At 44.6% G+C, this 19451-nt stretch overlaps 1 protein-coding gene across 49 annotated transcripts in view; it reads right to left on the bottom strand.

Moving 5' to 3' along the window:
• PTK2 (protein tyrosine kinase 2) overlaps positions 1-19451 on the bottom strand; it is a 279891-nt gene that overhangs the window by 15938 nt on the left and 244502 nt on the right. For all 49 annotated transcript variants that reach the window (XM_070221906.1, XM_070221887.1, XM_070221892.1 and 46 more), the window contains 3 exons: positions 18638-18775; positions 17713-17844; positions 1378-1440 (listed from right to left, as the gene is read on the bottom strand). In XM_070221906.1, coding sequence (XP_070078007.1) covers positions 1378-1440; positions 17713-17844; positions 18638-18775 — 333 coding nt within the window. The remainder of the gene's footprint in view (positions 1-1377; positions 1441-17712; positions 17845-18637; positions 18776-19451) is intronic.

The following is a 19451-nucleotide window of genomic DNA, read 5'->3' on the forward strand; positions in this document are numbered from 1 at the left end:
GACTTGACAGGAGTGCTGAGGACTCAGTGACGTGAATGAGAAAAGCACTCAGCATAGTACCTTACAGTATTAAGCACCTTCTCCGTCAGTACTAAGCACTCTGACGCCTAGGCCTGGTCTGCAGCAAATGCCATGAGGTCACAAGTGGACCTGTCACATGATGTCTGTATTACAAGGCAATTCTGAATAACCTCTCTATCCAGGTCTGATTCTTTCATTTATTCATTCCTTCCACGTATTTTCTGGGCACCTTCTATGTGCTGCAGAGTGGAACACACAGAATTTTCCTTTTCCAATAAATTTTCCTATTAGTAATGTTCTAAAAAGCTGGTCCCTTGAATAGTTTATTTTCATGCTGATTCGCACTCTCTCTTCTTAATTTACGACACAGTGCTCGTCGCATGCGAATCTCTTCAATATAGGGAAGGAGCTCTGTGTGCAGACATATTACACGGCAGATGACGTGAGTGTGTCCATGAACCAAGGAATCCTAACACTGTCTGCAGAGCCGGCTGCACCAGCCCATCCTGACGGGAAATGCCCAACCTTTACATGCTGGCGACTGAGCCCGTCTTCTAGGGCCCAGGTCTCAGGGCAGCTGGATTTTACAGAGCAGGACACAGAAAACTCCTGGTAGCGTCATTCCATACTAAGCATCCTGGAGCCAGATGACGACAATCTCATGTATATACGTACACATGTGTGTCTAGAAGTAAACTGATGGTTTATGTCCCCCCAGAAGCCTTATTAGGATGGAAATTTATCTCCGTAAGTCTGTCACCCAGCAGGCACAGATTTTCCTTCTTTACTGAGAACGTCTTTAAGTGTTTAAAGAAAGCTGCATTTATTTTAACCACACAACAGCTGATGGAAATCCTAACAAAACAATTTTAACTACTCTCCCCAAAAGACCAGGGAATATTTCTAGCAGGCTTTAAACGCATTTGGAATAAGCGTAAGATAGCTCTTTAAAGAGAATTTCAGGCATTTGCCCTCACAACGCCCAGAAGGAAAAAAATCTTGCTTGAACAACTAACTTTTCTGTGACTGTGGAAACTTTTATAACCATGCAATAAGAATAATAAAAATTCAGCAAATGACAATGTGTGCACATCAACAGTTAACGAGTACATATTTCTTTAGGGTGCAGAGTCTGGCTCACTACTGAAAACTGTTAGTGACGGGGCAGAAAACGTCCACATCTCAACAAGAATGCCGGGCTGGGTCCTGTATGTTCTAAGAATCTTGGCTAGAACGTTCACTGTTATTTATAGAATGGATTACTGTAATCCCTGTTAGAAATATTAGTAAGCTTGGATATCTTACGGCATAAAAATGGTGGTCCAAATGCTGGTGAAAACTCAGGCAGCTGCTTACCGGGCCCTGAAGACTTCCATCCTCCCTGTCAATGCTGCCTCGAGAGAGCCGCACGTCAGGTTTCTGGAGAAGGAAAACAAAACCCAACAGTTCATTCTTGGCTTGAAAATTACTGACATCCTCTGTATCACGTTCCTTCCTTTTATAACACAATTGTCCTCTGAATTAGAAGAGCTGAAAGTTCCCCGATTTCAAAAAGTTTCTCAAAATTAGTGATGACAAATCCAGGTCAACTGCCCCAGCAAAGCCCCTTTCTCTCCACAGGTGTGCACTAAGAGGGCCGGCACCCGTGCCACAGCCCCGCACAGCCCTGAAGACCTGCACGTCACCTTTCTTCCTAGCAGCAAAGCGAGTGTTCTTCTTAACTGAGAGAACCTCCACTCCAGTACGAAAAATAGTAGGCACCAATTCCTGCTTCCTGGCAGATTAAGGCTTCTATGTACTTGGCTGTCTTGCCAAAGCAGCCAATGGTCCAATTACAAGTCTCCCCTCCACAATGCATCCAGAATACAGAAACCAAACAAAATCAGAATCTAATATAAATGACAGTATGCAAACTTCAGTAATTCCAGGACAAAGCAGACTACATGCCATCAGGGTGCAGCGTCTGGTGGGAGGTTTTCTCATGAAAACAACCCTATGCGGTGGCCCCCAGCCTGCCCCACGACGCCACGCTCCAGCAGCACCGGATTCGGGTAGCCCCAGGCAGCTACACTGACTCCTGCCTCCCCTGTGCCCACACCTACTGGCCACACCCCTCCGCTCCCGGCAGAAGCGCTGTCTCGGCATCTTCGCCAGCCCACCGTGTCCTACAGAGCTTCTCTGCCTGGCAGGAATCACGCAGTCGCTACTTCCCTCACTAGACAAGGAGCATCTTGACGTCTATTTGTCTCTGTACTTTCTACACCTGACAAGGGCCTGGCACTGAGAACACAACTCACAAGCACTTGTTGGGGTGGGGGGTGATGGAGAAAGGAGCTTTGTCTCTTTCTTCTTTTAAGTAATGTTCACAAAAATGAGGCCATGTCATCGAATTTCGTAATCGCCACGTGACATTATAAAAAGGAAACCGGTAAAAACAATATTCAAAGGCTGCACAACATTTCACAGCACAAATGTCCTAAACAGGAAATGGTGGTGGGGAGACGGGCTCTGGTGCCAGGCCGCCTGGCTTCAGATCAGCCTCCACCCCTTTTGAGCTGTGTGACCTGGGTCTCAATTTCTTCATCTCTAAAATGGGGCAGTAATAGTACCCACTGCACAGTCTTGTTAGGAGGACTAAGTGAATTAATACTGGCAAAGCAGTAAGTCAGTGCCACGTAAGTGTCAAATCAAATGAACAGTTCTCCCACTGTTTGTTGAGCATTTGGGCCATTGTCAAAATTTCAATAGTACGAATAAGCTGTGGGTGAATACCTGTGTCTACAAATCTCTGACCAAACTCCTGACTGCTTCCCTGGCAGATCTCTAAGAACAGAATGATTGAGGCAGAGGGTTCAAGCGTTTGAAGAACTCTGGGCGCAAGGTGCCACCCTGCTTACAGCTGTCCCAGTCTCACCCGCGTCCGTGGGTGTGGGTCTCTCTCACTGCGCCCTAGTGCCGCAGTACCGTCCCTGGACACTCCCAGCCAATTCAGTAAACAAGTACCCCATGTCGTCGTAACGCGCCCTTCCGCCTTGCCTAAATGGGAGAGCCTGTCTGTCTCTTCTCCCTATGAGCACAGAGGCTGTGGCTGACTGCTTGCCCACGGCAGCCCGTTGCCTTGTAGAACGCAGAGCAAACAGGCGAGGAGGGGAGTGCCGCATGCCTCCCTGTGGCCTGACTGCCCATGCCCCTTCCGACTCACTCTCCAAACCCATGTCCTCACCCGTGAAATGGGAGGAATAACCCGCCCCTCTGACGGTTACTAGAAGGATCAAATGGGCAGCGTCGTGTGCACATACAGACGTCTCTAAGTATCACTAGAGAAACGCTTTGATGCAAACGCAGGCAGGGCAGGTGTTGTGCGGTGAGGAGCCTGCAGCTGGAAAGGCAGGGTTAGTTGTCTGAGGCGACACGAGGTGGGCTCAACCAGGCCACACATACTTAGCAGATACCTTCTATGTGCAGGAAATATTTTATTTACTTTTTACTGAAATAAAAGCAACTTCTATTTATTGTTTGCTGCTCGAGTAAGGTGCTGTTTCCCATCTTTACATGACTTATCTATTTTCATTTCCATATAAATCATATGAAAGGACTTATTTTTCTTTATGCACAGTAATCCCCTAATGTTGTATTTTCCCAACAACAGGATTTCAATTATAAGATGAGAAAGGCCGATCTACATAAAGTCCACTTGTGTTCCGTGAATGGATGTCTTTAAGCCTTTTCCTCCTATGGCGGACACAGACTGAGTGAAGACGAGAGCCAGGAGCGATCTAGCCAAAGACAGCCCATCAGAAAGGAGACATTCTACTCTAGTGCTTCTGCTACTGGGTGAAGCTGAATTCTCCTGTTTCCCCTTCACAGAATATTCCAGATCTGAAGACAGTAATAGCAAAGATAAAATGAAGCAGTTTACATTTAAAATATTACACAAACGGACCAGACATAAAGAATGTTTGGGAGTATTTCATTATTTCCCCCATTAGGCATGCACTTTCTTTTCTTTCTATTTAGATATAACATATATAATGAAGCGCACAAAGCTTAACTGTAAAGCTTTACCCATTTTTATCTATGTGTACACCCGCCTAACACACCGCCCAGATCAAGACACTGAGCGGATGATCCAGCACACCCCTGCACACCCCTGCCCGGCTGAGACCTGCCTCCAACTCGCCGAGGGGCCCACTCCCCCGACGTCCAGCCCAGAGATGACTGTTTCTGAACTTGCTATAAATGCACTGCACATAACACGCGTTCCTCTGGGTCCGGCGTCTTTGTGAACATCACGTTTGTAGATTCATCTCTGTAGTTGTGTGTGGTAGTTTGCTCATTTTTATTGTTGTACAGTATCCCACTGCATGAATATTTACCCACTCCGCTGTTAATGGGCAAGCAGGTTATTTGCAGTTCCTAGTACCACAAAGAAACGCTGCTTGAACAGCGTCTCACGCGTGAGCACGCACCCTGCTTCTCTCGGGCAGCGGATGAGGGCAGAAGGCAGTGCTCTAGGTTCCGGGGACACAAGAACCAACAGTTTGGCCCCGGTCTCTTCTCTCATGTTGCTACCACTCTGGAAACCTCCACACTTAAGGCTTTCAACTCCAAGTCCCTCCTCCTTGAACTATGCTAGATTGTCTTCAAATCTGGACTACGGCACAGGGAAGAAACGGAGGAGGCTGTGCCTGGCTTGGCAGCAGGAACAGGCCCAGAGCGGTCTTCCGAGGGGCTGTCTTTGCTCCCGCTCTTTGATTCCCCGTTTGGCATTCATCTTTCAGACTGACTGGGTCTGCTGTGAGAGGAAAAACAGCTCGAATATTTGTTGCCTTTCTCAGAACACAAAGTAGGCTTTGTATAGACAGGACTTTCTCATTTTAAAATTAAAATCCTATCTTTAGCACAGTACCACATCAGAAAATTACTGTGTGCAGTAATAAAAATAAGCAAGTAACAAAGCTACTGTCTTTAAGCAGCGCCTGATAGGAAAGAAGGTCCTCTAAATAGACGAGGTTCTAGCCAAGGCTCTGGCTCTCTGGCCAGTTTGCAAGAGACGTTCGACAGCAGCGGATTCGCAGGCACAGAGCTGACTCGGAAAGCACGTGAGCTGAACTGGGGGCAGAGGAGGGACTGGGAGACACTACAAAGAGCACATGCTGGAGGTCACGGCTGTGGAACCCTGGGCAAGAGCCTGCCACTGTAAAAACAGGTGCTGAGGGAGAGGCCCATATGAGGAGTTCACGACCCACAAAGTACTCAATAGAAGGTAGAAGCTATTATTAACAGCAGTCACCATTCACAATGATAGACGTCCTAAAAACAGAAGGTTTCAATAAACTGCTGCTGATTCCGATCTATCAGAAAAACCCTGGGAGACATTACTGACAGCAACTTCTGAGTTAACTTTTCAAATAACTCTTCTACCAGGGTGCACAAGCTGCTCCCAGCACAGTCTGAGGACCAGGGCAGGTCAGAAATGATTTGCTACCAGGTCATGATGAGACAGAAACAGAAGGCGAGCATCTTTAGACATTTCTAGAGCAATTAGAAATAGTAATTTTTGGGTCTATTAAAGTTCATAATAAAAAAGTTTGGCTTGAGCCAGTCCTGATGGCCTAGTAGTTAAAGTTTGGCGCTCTCAGTGCATTGGCGGCCAGGTTGGTTTCCCGGGCGCAGAACCACACTATCTGTCTGTCAGTGGCCATGCTGTGGTGGCAGCTCACACAGAAGAACTCAAAAGACTTGCAACTAGAATATACAACTATATACTGGGACTTTGGGGAGGGGAAGATTGGCAACACATGTTAGCTAAGAGCAAATCTTTTCCTGCAGGAAAAAAATAGTTTGGCTTACATTTTGTATATCTTTAAAAAATTTCCTTTTTCTAGTAACTGCTTTTTACTTTATTTTACAAAAGTATCAAGTCTACAATGGTTTAGAGAAAAACCAGAAATGGGCCCTTCCTCATTGCTGGCTTGAGAAGCCTGCATTTCCTACGCACAGATTCTGCATCCTAGGAGGAAAACACTGCATTCAGACACTACCCAGGGCCCTTGTCAGCTACCTGCTAAAAATAATCCACTTAAGGGAGCTTCAACAACAGCAAAAACAAATTCAGGTATATTTATAACAACAAAGAAATCCAATAAAAGGATGCTCAGCTCCTGAGTGATGCCTGCAATGTTCCTTTGCAGAACCCCTGTGAAAGCAGCTAACACCTCTCACTCCATCTATTAGACTAGTCTGTGGTCAGGAGTGGCCCGAAGGTATCCTGCGACTATCCATGGGAACTTTGTGTCGTGTGAGGCAAATGATCTAGCATTCTAGATTCTCACCAATGCAGCTCTCATGGCTGCTATGGAGGACAAACTGAGTAAGAGATAAAAGCCCTCTGAAAAATTAATGGTGTATTTCCTACTCCTCCACTGCTTACACATTACACATTTAATCCTCAAGTCAACCCCATGAGAAAAGGATTACCTGCACTTTATAGAGGATACTGTAATTATTTTACAGATTAGTAAATTAAAGCGTAAAGGGGTTAAAGAATTTATGTAGGGTCACAAGAACTAAGATTCTAAGTTCTCATCTGGCTGACTTCAAGGTCTACGTTCTTTCTACTAATGCCTTCTTGAAAAGGAGAGTCAAGGACGAGAAGAATCATTTTGAGAGCCCAGCTGCAGCCTGCTCTGTTTCCTGCCCCCTCCCTCGCTCCTGCCCCCCAGCCTGCCCTGGCCTAAGGGCTCTGTAGGTCTGTCCCCTGTCACTCACTGGTCCAGCCACTGCAGCTGTCCTTCTGATCCTCAGACATACTTGGTTCCTCCCCACCTCACCCTGGGCACTAGCACTTGGAGTGCCCTCTCCTTGCAATGTTCTTCCCCAGGTCTTTCTGGGCTGGCCTCCTGTTGTCATTTCAGCTGCTCAACCTTCCCTGATGGCCCTGGATGCTGTGTCTTCCCTCTTGTGCTCAGTCCTCTTAGTCACAATCAGGGACTGACTGAGCAGGGCTGGACCTTGAGGACAGGAAGAATCAAGGGACCAGGAAGGAGGCTAGGAGGGTCAGCTCATAGGCCTGGAGGACCCTGGCCCGGTCATCCTGTGGTAGCCACTGGCAGATTTTAAGGCAGAGAATGACAGGGTCAGATTCGAGTTTTAGAAATATCTCTGTGGCTGTGGCATGAAACACAGCTTGGAGGGAGACCTTTCAGAGAGATCCCAATTTAAAACACCCTGGTGGGTGGGGGGGGGGTGCTTGTGTTTACTTGTCCCCCATCTCCCTGCCTTCGTTCCCCTGTCAGTGAAGTTAGGACTTGTCCAGCCAGTTACTCAAGTTGGAAGCAGGCCCCCGGCCTGACCACTTGCTTTTCCTCAGCCCCACCACCTACAACATCCACCTAACAAATACCCAAATCAAATGGGGTAGGGATTATCGGACTCATCTTATGACACTAATCTCATTTTGATCTTGAAACCAACAATGACAATAAATAAACATTCTCACTTATGAATGTCAATACTAAATTCTAATGAAATACCACCAATGAAATACAATACCACCTTAGAAGAATGATCAATTACAACTTAAGGAGGGACTTCTCTCTGGAATGCAGGACTAGCATAAACCAAAGCAAAATGTCCCATGTAATTCATCATGTTAAACCTTCTAACAGTTATTTTTTTAAAATACTATATTTAATATATAGGGCCAACATTATACTTAATGGAGAAAACTATTACAGATATGTTTAAAAATAAAATCAGGGAGAGAAGAATCAAGATGGCGGCATGAGAAGACTTCTTTGTCTCTCCCCCTTCGAATCTACAACTAACTGTACATTCATCACTTGACAAAGGATATCTATATAGCATCTCAGGACATCGGAGAGACCCACACTGCTATACATTGGAAGGCGGATGGACTTCCCTCCGGGAGGAGGTGGAGATAGGTGAAAACTCTCCGACCCTGACCCCCGAACAGCCTAGAGCCTGCGGGCGGCTTTCTTCCAGCAGACGCCCCCAGAACATCGCCACACACCAAGCTCAGGAGGGAGCGCACACCAGAGGAGCGACGGTGGAAACAGCCCCCCGCAATTACACCTGAGCCCAGAGGGAAGATCCAGAGTTACACACCGGAGGCAGTGGGGAAAACCCCTACCCGCCATTAGCGGAGAGGTCCCGCCCAACACACACAACGCCTGGAGGCCCCTGGAGAGAATCCCAAGCAGCGCACCGGCCTGCCAGCTGCCACCACCAGCTCCTCTGACTGGGCTTTTGCCCAGGAGGGGATCAGGACTACCAGAGATCTCCTGGGAGAGGTCTGGGGCTGGGTGGAGCTCCAGCGGCTGGCAACGCGGCCTGGGAGAGAAACTCTGAAGTCCCGTCCTGGCAGCAGGCAGGGTCTTTGCCTGCCATTAGCGGAGAGGCCTCACCCAACATCCACAACGCTGGGAGGGTCCCAAAGAGGAGAATCCCAGGCAGGGCAGCAGCCGACCAGCTGCTACTGAACTCAAGGTATCTGGCTATCCCCCAGACAGGGCAATGGGCTCCCCGAGATCCTAGGGGAGAGGACTGGGGCTGGGTGGAGTTCCAGCAGCCCAGCTCCGTGGCCCAGGGGGAAACTCTACAGTCTAACAGCAGCCTCAGCGAAAGCCTCTGCACACCACTAATAGAGAGCCCCCGCCCGGCAACCACAAGGCTGGAAGACTCTGGGACACAAGTAGCATAGCTACGTGAGCTAACCACAGACTGCAGAAGATGCCCATAGCTCTGCTGTGACCCAGAGTGGACAAGTGAGATTTTGTGGGCTCTGACAGTGACAGAGCTGCAAATATAGGTGATCCTGCTCCCAGCTGCTGGGAAAGCCCATAACACCGCTGCAGAACCTAAGGAGGGAGCACATCTAGGTGGGCTGCAACAGTAGGCACCAGCAGTCTGAAGCCCCCCTGTGACGGCCCCCACAGCTGAAGAGGGACCCCACAGGATCACTGTGACTGTGAGGAGGGGCCCAGGCCCAGTTAGCAACAGCTGATAGGGTTCCTGGTTGGAGCAGTACAAACAGCTGTTCCCCCACCACACCAGTAGAAACAAGTGGAAGCAGTAACTAAACTCTGTCTCTACGCAGAGGCACAAATCTACACTATCAAGCAATATGAAAAAATATATTAAATCTCCAGAACAGAAGGAAAATGACAAACACACAGAAAACCATCCCAAAGACAATGAAATATACGACCTAAATGATGACTTCAAAACAGCCATCATTAAAAAAACTCAATGAGTTAAAAGAGAATTCAGATAGACAACGCAACGAGTTCAGGAGCTATGTCACAAAAGAGTTTGATACGATAAAGAAGAACCAAACAGAAATACTGGAAATGAAGAACACAATAGAGGAGATTAAGAAAAATCTAGATGCACTGAACAGTAGGGCCAATAATATGGAGGAAAGAATTAGCAATTTGGAGGATAGGAATATAGAAATGCTGCAGGCAGAGGAGGAGAGAGAGCTAAGACTAAAAAGAAATGAAGAAACTCTCCGAGAATTATCTGACGCAATTAGGAGATGCAACCTAAGGATTATAGGTATACCAGAGGGAGAAGAGAGAGAGAAGGGGGCAGAAAGCCTATTCAAAGAAATAATGGCTGAGAACTTCCCAAACCTGGGGAGAGAGATGGAACTTCATGTGACAGAATCCAATAGATCTCCAAACTTTATCAATGCAAGTAGACCAACCCCAAGACATATAGTAGTGAAGCTAGCAAAGGTCAACGACAAGGAGAGAATACTAAGGGCAGCCAGCCAGAAGAAATTAACCTACAAAGGAACCCCCATCAGGCTATCAGCAGATTTCTCAGCAGAAACTTTACAGGCTAGAAGAGAGTGGAATGATATATTCAAAAATCTGAAGGACAAAAACCTGCAGCTGAGAATTCTCTACCCAGCGAAAATATCCTTCAAATACGATGGAGAAATAAAAACTTTCCCAGATAAACAAAAATTAAGGGAGTTCATTGCCACCAAACCTGCTCTTCAAGAAATGCTCAGGAAAACCCTCATTCCTGAAAAATCAAAAAAAGGAAAGGGACTACAAAACCAAGAGCAAAGGAGATAAGTAGAAGGACAACAACAGAGAGCAGCAGCTCTCCAGCAGAACAGACTAAACCATGGGACGAGAAACAAAGGAAATTGAAGAGAACCGGAAAACAAGACATAAAATGGCAGCGGTAGGCCCCCACATTTCAATAATCACTCTAAATGTAAATGGATTGAACTCTCCAATCAAAAGACACAGAGTGGCAGGATGGATCAAAGAACAAGACCCAACAATATGCTGCCTCCAGCCCCAAAGACAAACACAGACTCAGAGTGAAGGGATGGAAGACAATACTCCAAGCTAACAATGAACAAAAGAAAGCAGGTGTCGCTATACTAATATCAGACAAAGTAGACTTCAAAGCAAATCAAGTAAAGAAAGACAAAGAGGGACAGTATATAATGATAAAAGGGACTCTCCACCAAGAAGACATAACACTTGTAAATATATATGCACCCAACACAGGAGCTCCAAAATTTGTAAAGCAACTCTTAACAGAACTAAAAGAAGACATCAACAACAATACTATAATAGTAGGGGACCTCAACACCCCATTAACACCAATGGATAGAACATCCAGACAGAAAATCAACAAGGAAATTATAGAATTAAATGAAAAATTAGACCAGATGGACTTAATAGATATATATAGAACACTTCATCCAAAAACAGCAGGCTACACATTCTTCTCAAGTGCGCATGGAACATTCTCAAGAATAGACCATATTTTGGGAAACAAAGCAAGCATCAATAAATACAAGAGAGTTGAAATAATATCAAGCATCTTTTCTGATCACAGTACTATGAAACTAGAAATCAACTACAAGAATAAAGCAGAGAAAGGTGCAAAAATGTGGAGACTAAACAACACGCTACTGAACAAACAATGGATTATTGAAGAAATTAAAGAAGAAATCAAATATTATCTGGAGACAAAGGAAAATGAGAACACGTCATACCAAATCATTTGGGATGCAGCAAAAGCAGTCCTAAGAGGGAAATTCATCACAATACAGGCTCACCTCACAAAACAAGAAAAAGCTCACATAAGCAACCTCAAATGACACCTAACAGAATTAGAAAAAGAAGAACAAACAAAGCCCAGAGTCAGTAGAAGGAGGGAAATAATAAAAATAAGAGCAGAAATAAACGATATTGAAACTAAAAAGACAGTAGAAAGGATCAATGAAACAAAGAGTTGGTTCTTCGAAAAAATTAACAAAATCGACAAACCCTTGGCCAGACTCACCAAGAAAAGAAGAGAGAAATCTCAAATAAATAAAATTAGGAATGAGAGAGGAGAAATCATAACGGATACCAAAGAAATACAAGGGATCATAAGAGAATACTATGAAAAACTATATGCCAACAAATTGAACAACCTAGAAGAAATGGACAAATTCCTGGACTCTTACAACCTCCCCAAACTGAACCAGGAAGAAATGGAGAATCTGAATAGGCCAACCACAAGTAAAGAAATAGAAACAGTAATCAAAAACCTGACCAAAAATAAGAGTCCAGGACCAGACGGCTTCTCTGGAGAATTCTACCAAACATTCAAAGAAGATTTAATACCTATCCTTCTCAAACTATTCCAGAAAATTGAGGAAGATGGAGTACTCCCCAACACATTCTATGAAGCCAACATCACTCTGATCCCCAAACCTGACAAGGACAACACAAAGAAGGAGAACTACAGGCCGATATCACTGATGAACATAGATGCAAAAATTCTCAACAAAATTCTGGCAAACCGAATACAGCAATACATCAAAAAGATTATACACCATGATCAAGTGGGATTTATACCAGGGACACAGGAATGGTTCAACATCCGCAAGTCAATCAACGTGATACACTACATCAACAAAATGAAAAACAAAAACCACATGATCATCTCAATGGATGCAGAGAAGGCATTCGACAAGATCCAACACCCATTTATGATAAAAACCCTCAATAAAATGGGTATAGAAGGAAAGTACCTCAACATTATAAAGGCCATATATGACAAACCCACAGCCAACATCATACTCAATGGACAAAAACTGAAAGCCATCCCTCTGAGAAGAGGAACAAGACAAGGGGGCCTACTTTCACCACTCCTATTCAACATAGTACTGGAGGTGTTGGCCAGAGCAATTAGGCAGGAAAAAGAAATAAAAGGAATCCAAATAGGCAATGAAGAAGTAAAACTCTTGCTGTTTGCAGACGACATGATCTTATATATAGAAAACCCCAAAGAATCCATAGGAAAACTAATAGAAACAATCAACAGCTACAGCAAAGTTGCAGGGTATAAAATCAACATACATAAATCAGTAGCATTTCTATACACTAACAATGAACCAACAGAAAAAGAACTCAAGAACTCAATCCCATTCACAATCACAACGAAAAGAATAAAATACCTTGGGATAAATTTAACCAAGGAAGTGAAAGATTTATACAATGAAAACTACAAGACTTTCTTGAAAGAAATTGACGACGACATAAAGGGATGGAAAGACATTCCATGCACATGGATTGGAAGAATAAACATAGTTAAAATGTCCATACTACCTAAAGCAATCTACAGATTCAACGCTATCCCAATCAGAATCCCAAGGACGTTCTTTACAGAAATTGAACAAAGAATCCTAAAATTCATTTGGGGCAGCAAAAGACCGCAAATTGCTAAAGCAATCCTGAGTAAGAAAAACAAAGCCGGAGGCATCACAATCCCCAATTTCAAAACATACTACACAAAGCTACAGTGATCAAAACAGCATGGTACTGGTACAAAAACAGGTCCACAGATCAATGGAACAGAATTGAAAGCCCAGAGATAAAACCACACATCTATGGACAGCTAATCTTCGACAAAGGAGCTGAGGGCCTACAATGGAGAAAAGAAAGTCTGTTCAACAAATGGTGCTGGGAAAACTGGACAGCCACATGTAAAAGAATGAAAATCGACCATTCTTTTTCACCATTCACAAAAATAAACTCAAAATGGATCAAAGACTTAAAGATTAGGCCTGAAACAATAAGTCTTCTGGAAGAGAATATAGGCAGTACTCTCTTTGACATCAGTTTCAAAAGAATCTTTTCGGACACTGTAACTCCTCAGATGAGGGAAACAATAGAAAGAATAAACAAATGGGGCTTCATCAGACTAAAGAGTTTCTTCAAAGCAAGGGAAAACAGGATTGAAACAAAAAAACAGCCCACTAATTGGGAAAAAATATTTACAAGCTACTTATCCGACAAAGGATTAATATCCATAATATACAAATAACTCACACAGCTTAACAACAAAAAAACAAAGAACCTGATCAAAAAATGGGCAGAGGACATGAACAGACATTTCTCTAAAGAAGATATAAGTATGGCGAAGAGACACATGAAAAGATGTTCATCATCGCTAATCATCAGGGAAATGCAAATCAAAACTACACTAAGATATCACCTTACACCCGTTAGATTGGCAAAAATATCCAAAACCAAAAGTGACAAATGTTGGAGAGGTTGTGGAGAAAAAGGAACCCTCATACACTGTTGGTGGGAATGCAAACTAGTGCAGCCACTATGGAAAACAGTATGGAGATTTCTCAAAAAGTTAAAAATTGAAATACCCTATGACCCAGCCATCCCATTACTGGGTATCTATCCTAAGAACCTGAAATCAGCAATCCCAAGAATCCCATGCACCCCTATGTTCATTGCAGCATTATTTACAATAGCCAAGATGTGGAACCAACCTAAATGCCCAGAAACTGACGACTGGATAAAGAAGATATGGTATATATACACAATGGAATACTACTCAGCCATAAAAAAGCACCAAATTGTTCCATTTGCATCAACATGGATGGACCTTGAGGGTATTATGTTAAGCGAAATAAGCCAGATAGAGAAAGACGAACTCTATATGACCCCACTTATAGGTGGAAGTTAACATATAGACATGGAGAACCAATCAGTGGTTACCAGGGAAAAGGGGGGGTGGGGGGAGGGCATAAAGGGTGAAGTGGTGTACCCACAACATTACTAACAATAATGTACAACTGAAATCTCACAAGGTTGTAATCTATCATAATCTTAATAAAAAAAATTTAAAAAATAATAAAATCAGGAAAAACAGGACCTATTTAATACAAAAGTTGACAAGAGATGCTTTGGGAGAGAAATATGAGTATATAACATACTGAAAATGAAGAAAATGTGTTTTAAAAAGCAACAACCATGCATTTGGAAAATCCAAGGAAATCAGTCAAAAAGATTTCATGTGATAAATATTGGAAAATACAAGATAAATTCCTAAAAATCAACTGCATACGCACACACAGAAATACATAACTAGGGGCCGGCCCCTGGGCTAAGTGGTTAAGTTCGTGTGCTCTGTTTCAGCAGCCCAGGGTTTCACTGGTTTGGATCCTGGGCGTGGACATGGCACCGCTCTCAGGCCACGCTGAGGTGGTGCCCCACATGCCACAACTAGAAGGACCTAGAACTAGAATATACAACTATGTACTGGGGGCTTTGGGGAGAAGAAGAAGGCAAAAAAAAAGATTGGAAATAGATGTTAGCTCAGGGCTAATCTTTAAGGAAAAAAACACACAACTAAAAAGCTCAATGAAAATGAGATACCATTACAGCAGTGACAGGAAACTCTAAATGAACGGGTACAATTTAATAAGGGAAGCAAGACATGAACTTAAAGAATATTACAAAAGCTGTATGGGAGAAATAAAGGAAGTCAGGAACAAACATGGGGAATGTCCTTCTTCAGAGCCAAGGAGCCAAGGACGCGGGGGCCGTCCCACGCCTCGTGTTACCCTGTAGATGTGATACGGCAAGATCAGAACCCCCGGTGGGGTATTTCATACAGCCCCGTAACTGAACATAATGTGGAAGCTATCTGGAGTGAGAGGAATGTTCTGCTTGCGGGGCACGGGTTCTGTGGACTTACGTGTTTAACAAAACTCATCCAACTATACACTTAAGATCTGTGTGGTCCACTGTATGTAAATTATCTCAATTAAAAGGAAAAAAACCCAACCACTGAGCAGCCAGCAGAGTCGGCGCGTGTCTTGAGCCCTTCACTCAGAAGACGAAGGCTGGCCTGAACCTGCCTTCTATCCTCCTCTCACGAGCTCTAGTCACGCCGGCACAGGCAGTTCTGAGAAGGCTTACAACTCAAGTCATGACACATGCTGCTCCCTCTGCTGGAATGCGCCTCCTGAGCCTGCTGACCTGGCAAACTCCAATTCCTCTTTAAGCCTCGGCTCTCACGTGATCCTGACTCCGAGCCTCCCTGACTCCACTAAGCACTCGCGGGGCCCTCTTCTGCTCACGCTGCACGCCATCGGAGCAACAGCACAGCAGTGCATTGCACACTCTTGGTAGTGAGCCCTTTGTCCAAACATAGTCGTACACAAGACACCAGCATTTACAAATATTAACTCAAGTTTGGAGAATTTGTAATGTTTACTTGTTAAAACACAAACTGATGTGAGAAAATAGGCTGTCTGGGCAAAAAGTTTAAAATGTAGGGCTAGGGAACAGCAGCTGCATTCTCAGAACAGGTTCAACATCCAGACGGACTCACCCTATTATTAGTAGTAAATAATAACCATCTTTCATAGCTTGCCTTACAATCTCAAGATTTGCTTCAAGTAGCTAATTTAGAAATTTGAAAGTATAGTACGAAACGTTTGTTCCACAGCAGATCCCTCAAGATGTCTATCACAGCTCATACCTTACTGTGAACCTGTGTGAAGCATACCCGGCAGGTCTAGCGAGTATGGGCGCCACGTGCCCCATGAGCACGAGCCAGGGCAGCAGGCAGAATGGTCAGGACCACAGACCCTGGGGCTGGGGTGCTGGGTTGGATTTTGGCTCTGCTATACACTAGCTGGGTGACCCTGGGAAATTTCCTCATCTGTAAAATGAAGATAATAAAGGCACAGATTCAAATTCCCTTATCCATGTTTCCAAAATCTAAAAAGTCCTCAAGATTGGGAAGTTTATTTGCTTTTTTACGTTTGAAGCAAACTAATTTGGTGGCAAAACCTGACCTGAGCCAATGAGAGTCTGTCTTCATGCGTGCTAATGCGTCTTACTGTAGGAATATCATCAGTGCTTTCAACTCTGGGGTCCTGTCGGAGTGTGACATCATACATGGCACGAGCATCATATTACTTCAACTTCCTAAAGTTGAAAATATATTGAAGTCTGAAGCACAGGGAACCCTCAGAGTTTCGGAAAAAGGATTTTGGACCTGTCTCTTCCTCACAGGACAGCTGTGAACACTGAATGACTTTCCATATGAGAAATGCATAAGACGGTGACTGGCATGTGGTATTACGTATTATCTTAACAGATGGACTGCGACAAGGGTCTGTGCTAAGTAAGAGTGCAGTAGTCCCATCTGGCAGTGAACTGAGTGTGGAGTGAGTGTGATGTTTGCAGGCTAAACAGAAAAAGGCGAGACACGGCTCCTCATGTGCTCCCATACACACTCGGAGATGGCAGGCTTGCTGAGGTCATCCCCAATACACCCTGCAGCGAGGGCGCTGGCCTCTCTGCCAACCTGCTTCACCAAACTTGACTGTGCAGGTTGCTCTGTTTAATTTTAAACCACAGTTTAAAATAAGAAAGCCACATATAAAGAATGAAATCAGAACCACATGTTGATGAATTCGGCAGAACACAGTTTGAAACCAGTCTTATAATACCGTTGCGTATCGATTTAAACGTTTCTGTGCCTGTAAGACTTCAAGCGATTTAAAAACAGGGTCGTATCCTGCCTTCACTGGTAGCTTGTCCCTCAGTACAGAGCGTGACACAGTTGGCATCCAGCAACGTTTACTGAGTCAGCACATGAAGGACTGGCTGGACTACCCAGGTAGAGTTACTAACTCAAGCCTTTGCGGAAACAGGACGAGTCCTGGTTCCTTTCAGCCATCTTTCTTTTCAGTCTACTTCAGGGAGACCGAAACAGCTGTGTGGGGTGGTGGGGAAGTGGGTTCTGAGGCTGAAGGCACAGAAGTGCTTGGCAGTGGGGCCATGAGTCCAAAGGGGCCCTTGTATCAATTGAGACACAGAGACCGCTCGCTCTGTCTGTCTGCAGGGGACTTCTGAGACACTGTCGACAAGAGTTGTCTGAGGAAGACATTTCTCACACACAACTCCAGATACATGTGGGAGGAGGTCTGTATTTGTGAGACCACGAGGAGAGGAATGCCAAGAAGGCAAACCCTGGGATTCTGGGCTGTCTGTTTACACATCCTGCAGTAGCAGGGCAGAAAGTTTTATGTGCAAGCTGACATTTAAGTGGGAGCTGTTTGTGTGTAAAGACTGCAGTAATGTGAAACCCACTGAAATGCTCACACCTCTGAGTCCATAATGCCACTGCAAAAATCTGAGAAAATTATTTTGAAAAAATAATTCAAGAAAAGCAAATAACAATAACCCATGTTGCAAGTTTTAGGGACCAGATATAAAACTATTAACTCATGCTTTGGAAAAGATGAACTCTCGCAATCATTTGCAATATAGTCGACTCCAGCAGGGCTTAAAAAGCGGAAGAAAGCTTCTGCAACATAATTACCAAAAATCTCTCCTCTTTTTCCAGCCAGCGTTGATCTTCTTCCATCTCCTGCTGCTGTCGGATGAGCCGCTCTTCCATCAGGTGGGCCGGCAACACCTGCCCGATTCCTCGCAGGTCCAGAGCCGCTGAGTCCTAGAAGAGGTTTAAAGACAGCACGGCCACTCTCAGAAGTCTATTTATGATGCTCTTACTTTCTTCTGGGTATCTTTCCAAAAAACTAAGAGAAAGAGCAAAAGTGGTGGAAATAGGGTCTCGCATACTCTGCTTGTGAAGGAGCAACTTTTCTGGAGGCTGCAAGTTACTATGTGCCAAGCACCTTTACGACGTACGCAGGCATTTAGCTCACAGCTCCACCTGCAGGGATTCATGCTAAAGAAATAACCCAAGATATGTGCGAAGGACGCATCATTAAATAACAGTAAAAAAGTGGAAACAATCTGGAAGTCAAATAACAGGAGGATTAAATTTGATAGATACACATATTGGACTATTAAGCAGTCATTAAACACGTGTGCTCCAAGGAAAAGAACATGAACAGCAGACGACTGTAGATGTTCTTAGATTCGAAGAAATAATTTTTAGTATTACTGGAGTGGCTCTTGGTTTACCAGGAAAATTCAGTAAGAATTAACACAGTCCACAGAGCTGGTGGCTCGGTCTTCCCCTTTCTTCCTCGGCCTCTTGTAATATGCTAATTGTGTTCACCTCAGGGTTGTTCTAAACAAATGAATGGGCTGCTGACTTAGCAGCTCTCCTTTCTTTTAGTAAACAAGATTCACAGAACCAAAAAGCGTTTCAGTAAAAGGAGCATCTTCATCTTAGAATTAGGCCATCAAAATCAATAAATCTGTGGATTTAGAAATAAAAGGTACCTGGGCAAAGCCTCATCAGTTAACAAACTGAAGCCGAAGAACATCCAACTTACCTCCACGTTGGGTTGCCACATTGATATCTCCTGTGGTCTATGATTCCATGAATCTGTTTGGTCCAAAAGAGATGCCTGAGCTGGGTAGATGCTGCCAGCCACGGCTGTCACTCCATGTGAACCAGGGTAGCCAGAGACCTGCGGACAAGGAAGGTGGCAGGGTCACGTTCTGATGCAACGTAACTTCTGCACAGTTCTCTTCCCGTGTGAAAGGAAGTAACTAAGCTTACAGAGAATACTGTGGCAGCAGAATAACGGCCCCCTGAAGATGCCCACGGCCCAATCCCTGGAGCCTGCGGATGTGGTACCTCACACGGCAGAGAGACTCTGCCCATGTGATTATAAACTAGGAATCTCGAGATGGGGAGGTTATCCTTGATTATCCCCTGGACCCAAGGTGATCATACGGGTCCTTAAAAGTGCAAGAAAGCAGCAGAAGGGGAGTGAAAAGGAGATGTGACCACTGAAGAGCGGTCAGAGAGACAACACTGTTGGCTGGGAAGACAGAGGAAGGGGGCCAGGAGCCAAGGAACTAAGCGGGCTCTAGAATCTGGTGAAGGCAAGGAAATGGATTCTCAACCAAAGCCTCGAGAAATGTAATCTGTCACGGCTGTGTTAGACAACTAATGGAAACACGCACTAGAAAGTCAGAAACCATCTACTCTGGAATCTTACACTTAGGACAATGCTAAGCGCACACCATCCTTGGATGCGAAAACAACAGGAGGCCACAAAGGTGGCTGAGCCACGCACTGCCCTAGAACTCCCTTTCCTGCCCCCCTGCTACTGCTCCCCCAACAACAAACAGCCGACC

This window comes from Equus caballus, chromosome 9, assembly GCF_041296265.1.
Source record: "Equus caballus isolate H_3958 breed thoroughbred chromosome 9, TB-T2T, whole genome shotgun sequence".
Classification (NCBI taxonomy): Eukaryota; Metazoa; Chordata; class Mammalia; order Perissodactyla; family Equidae; genus Equus; species Equus caballus.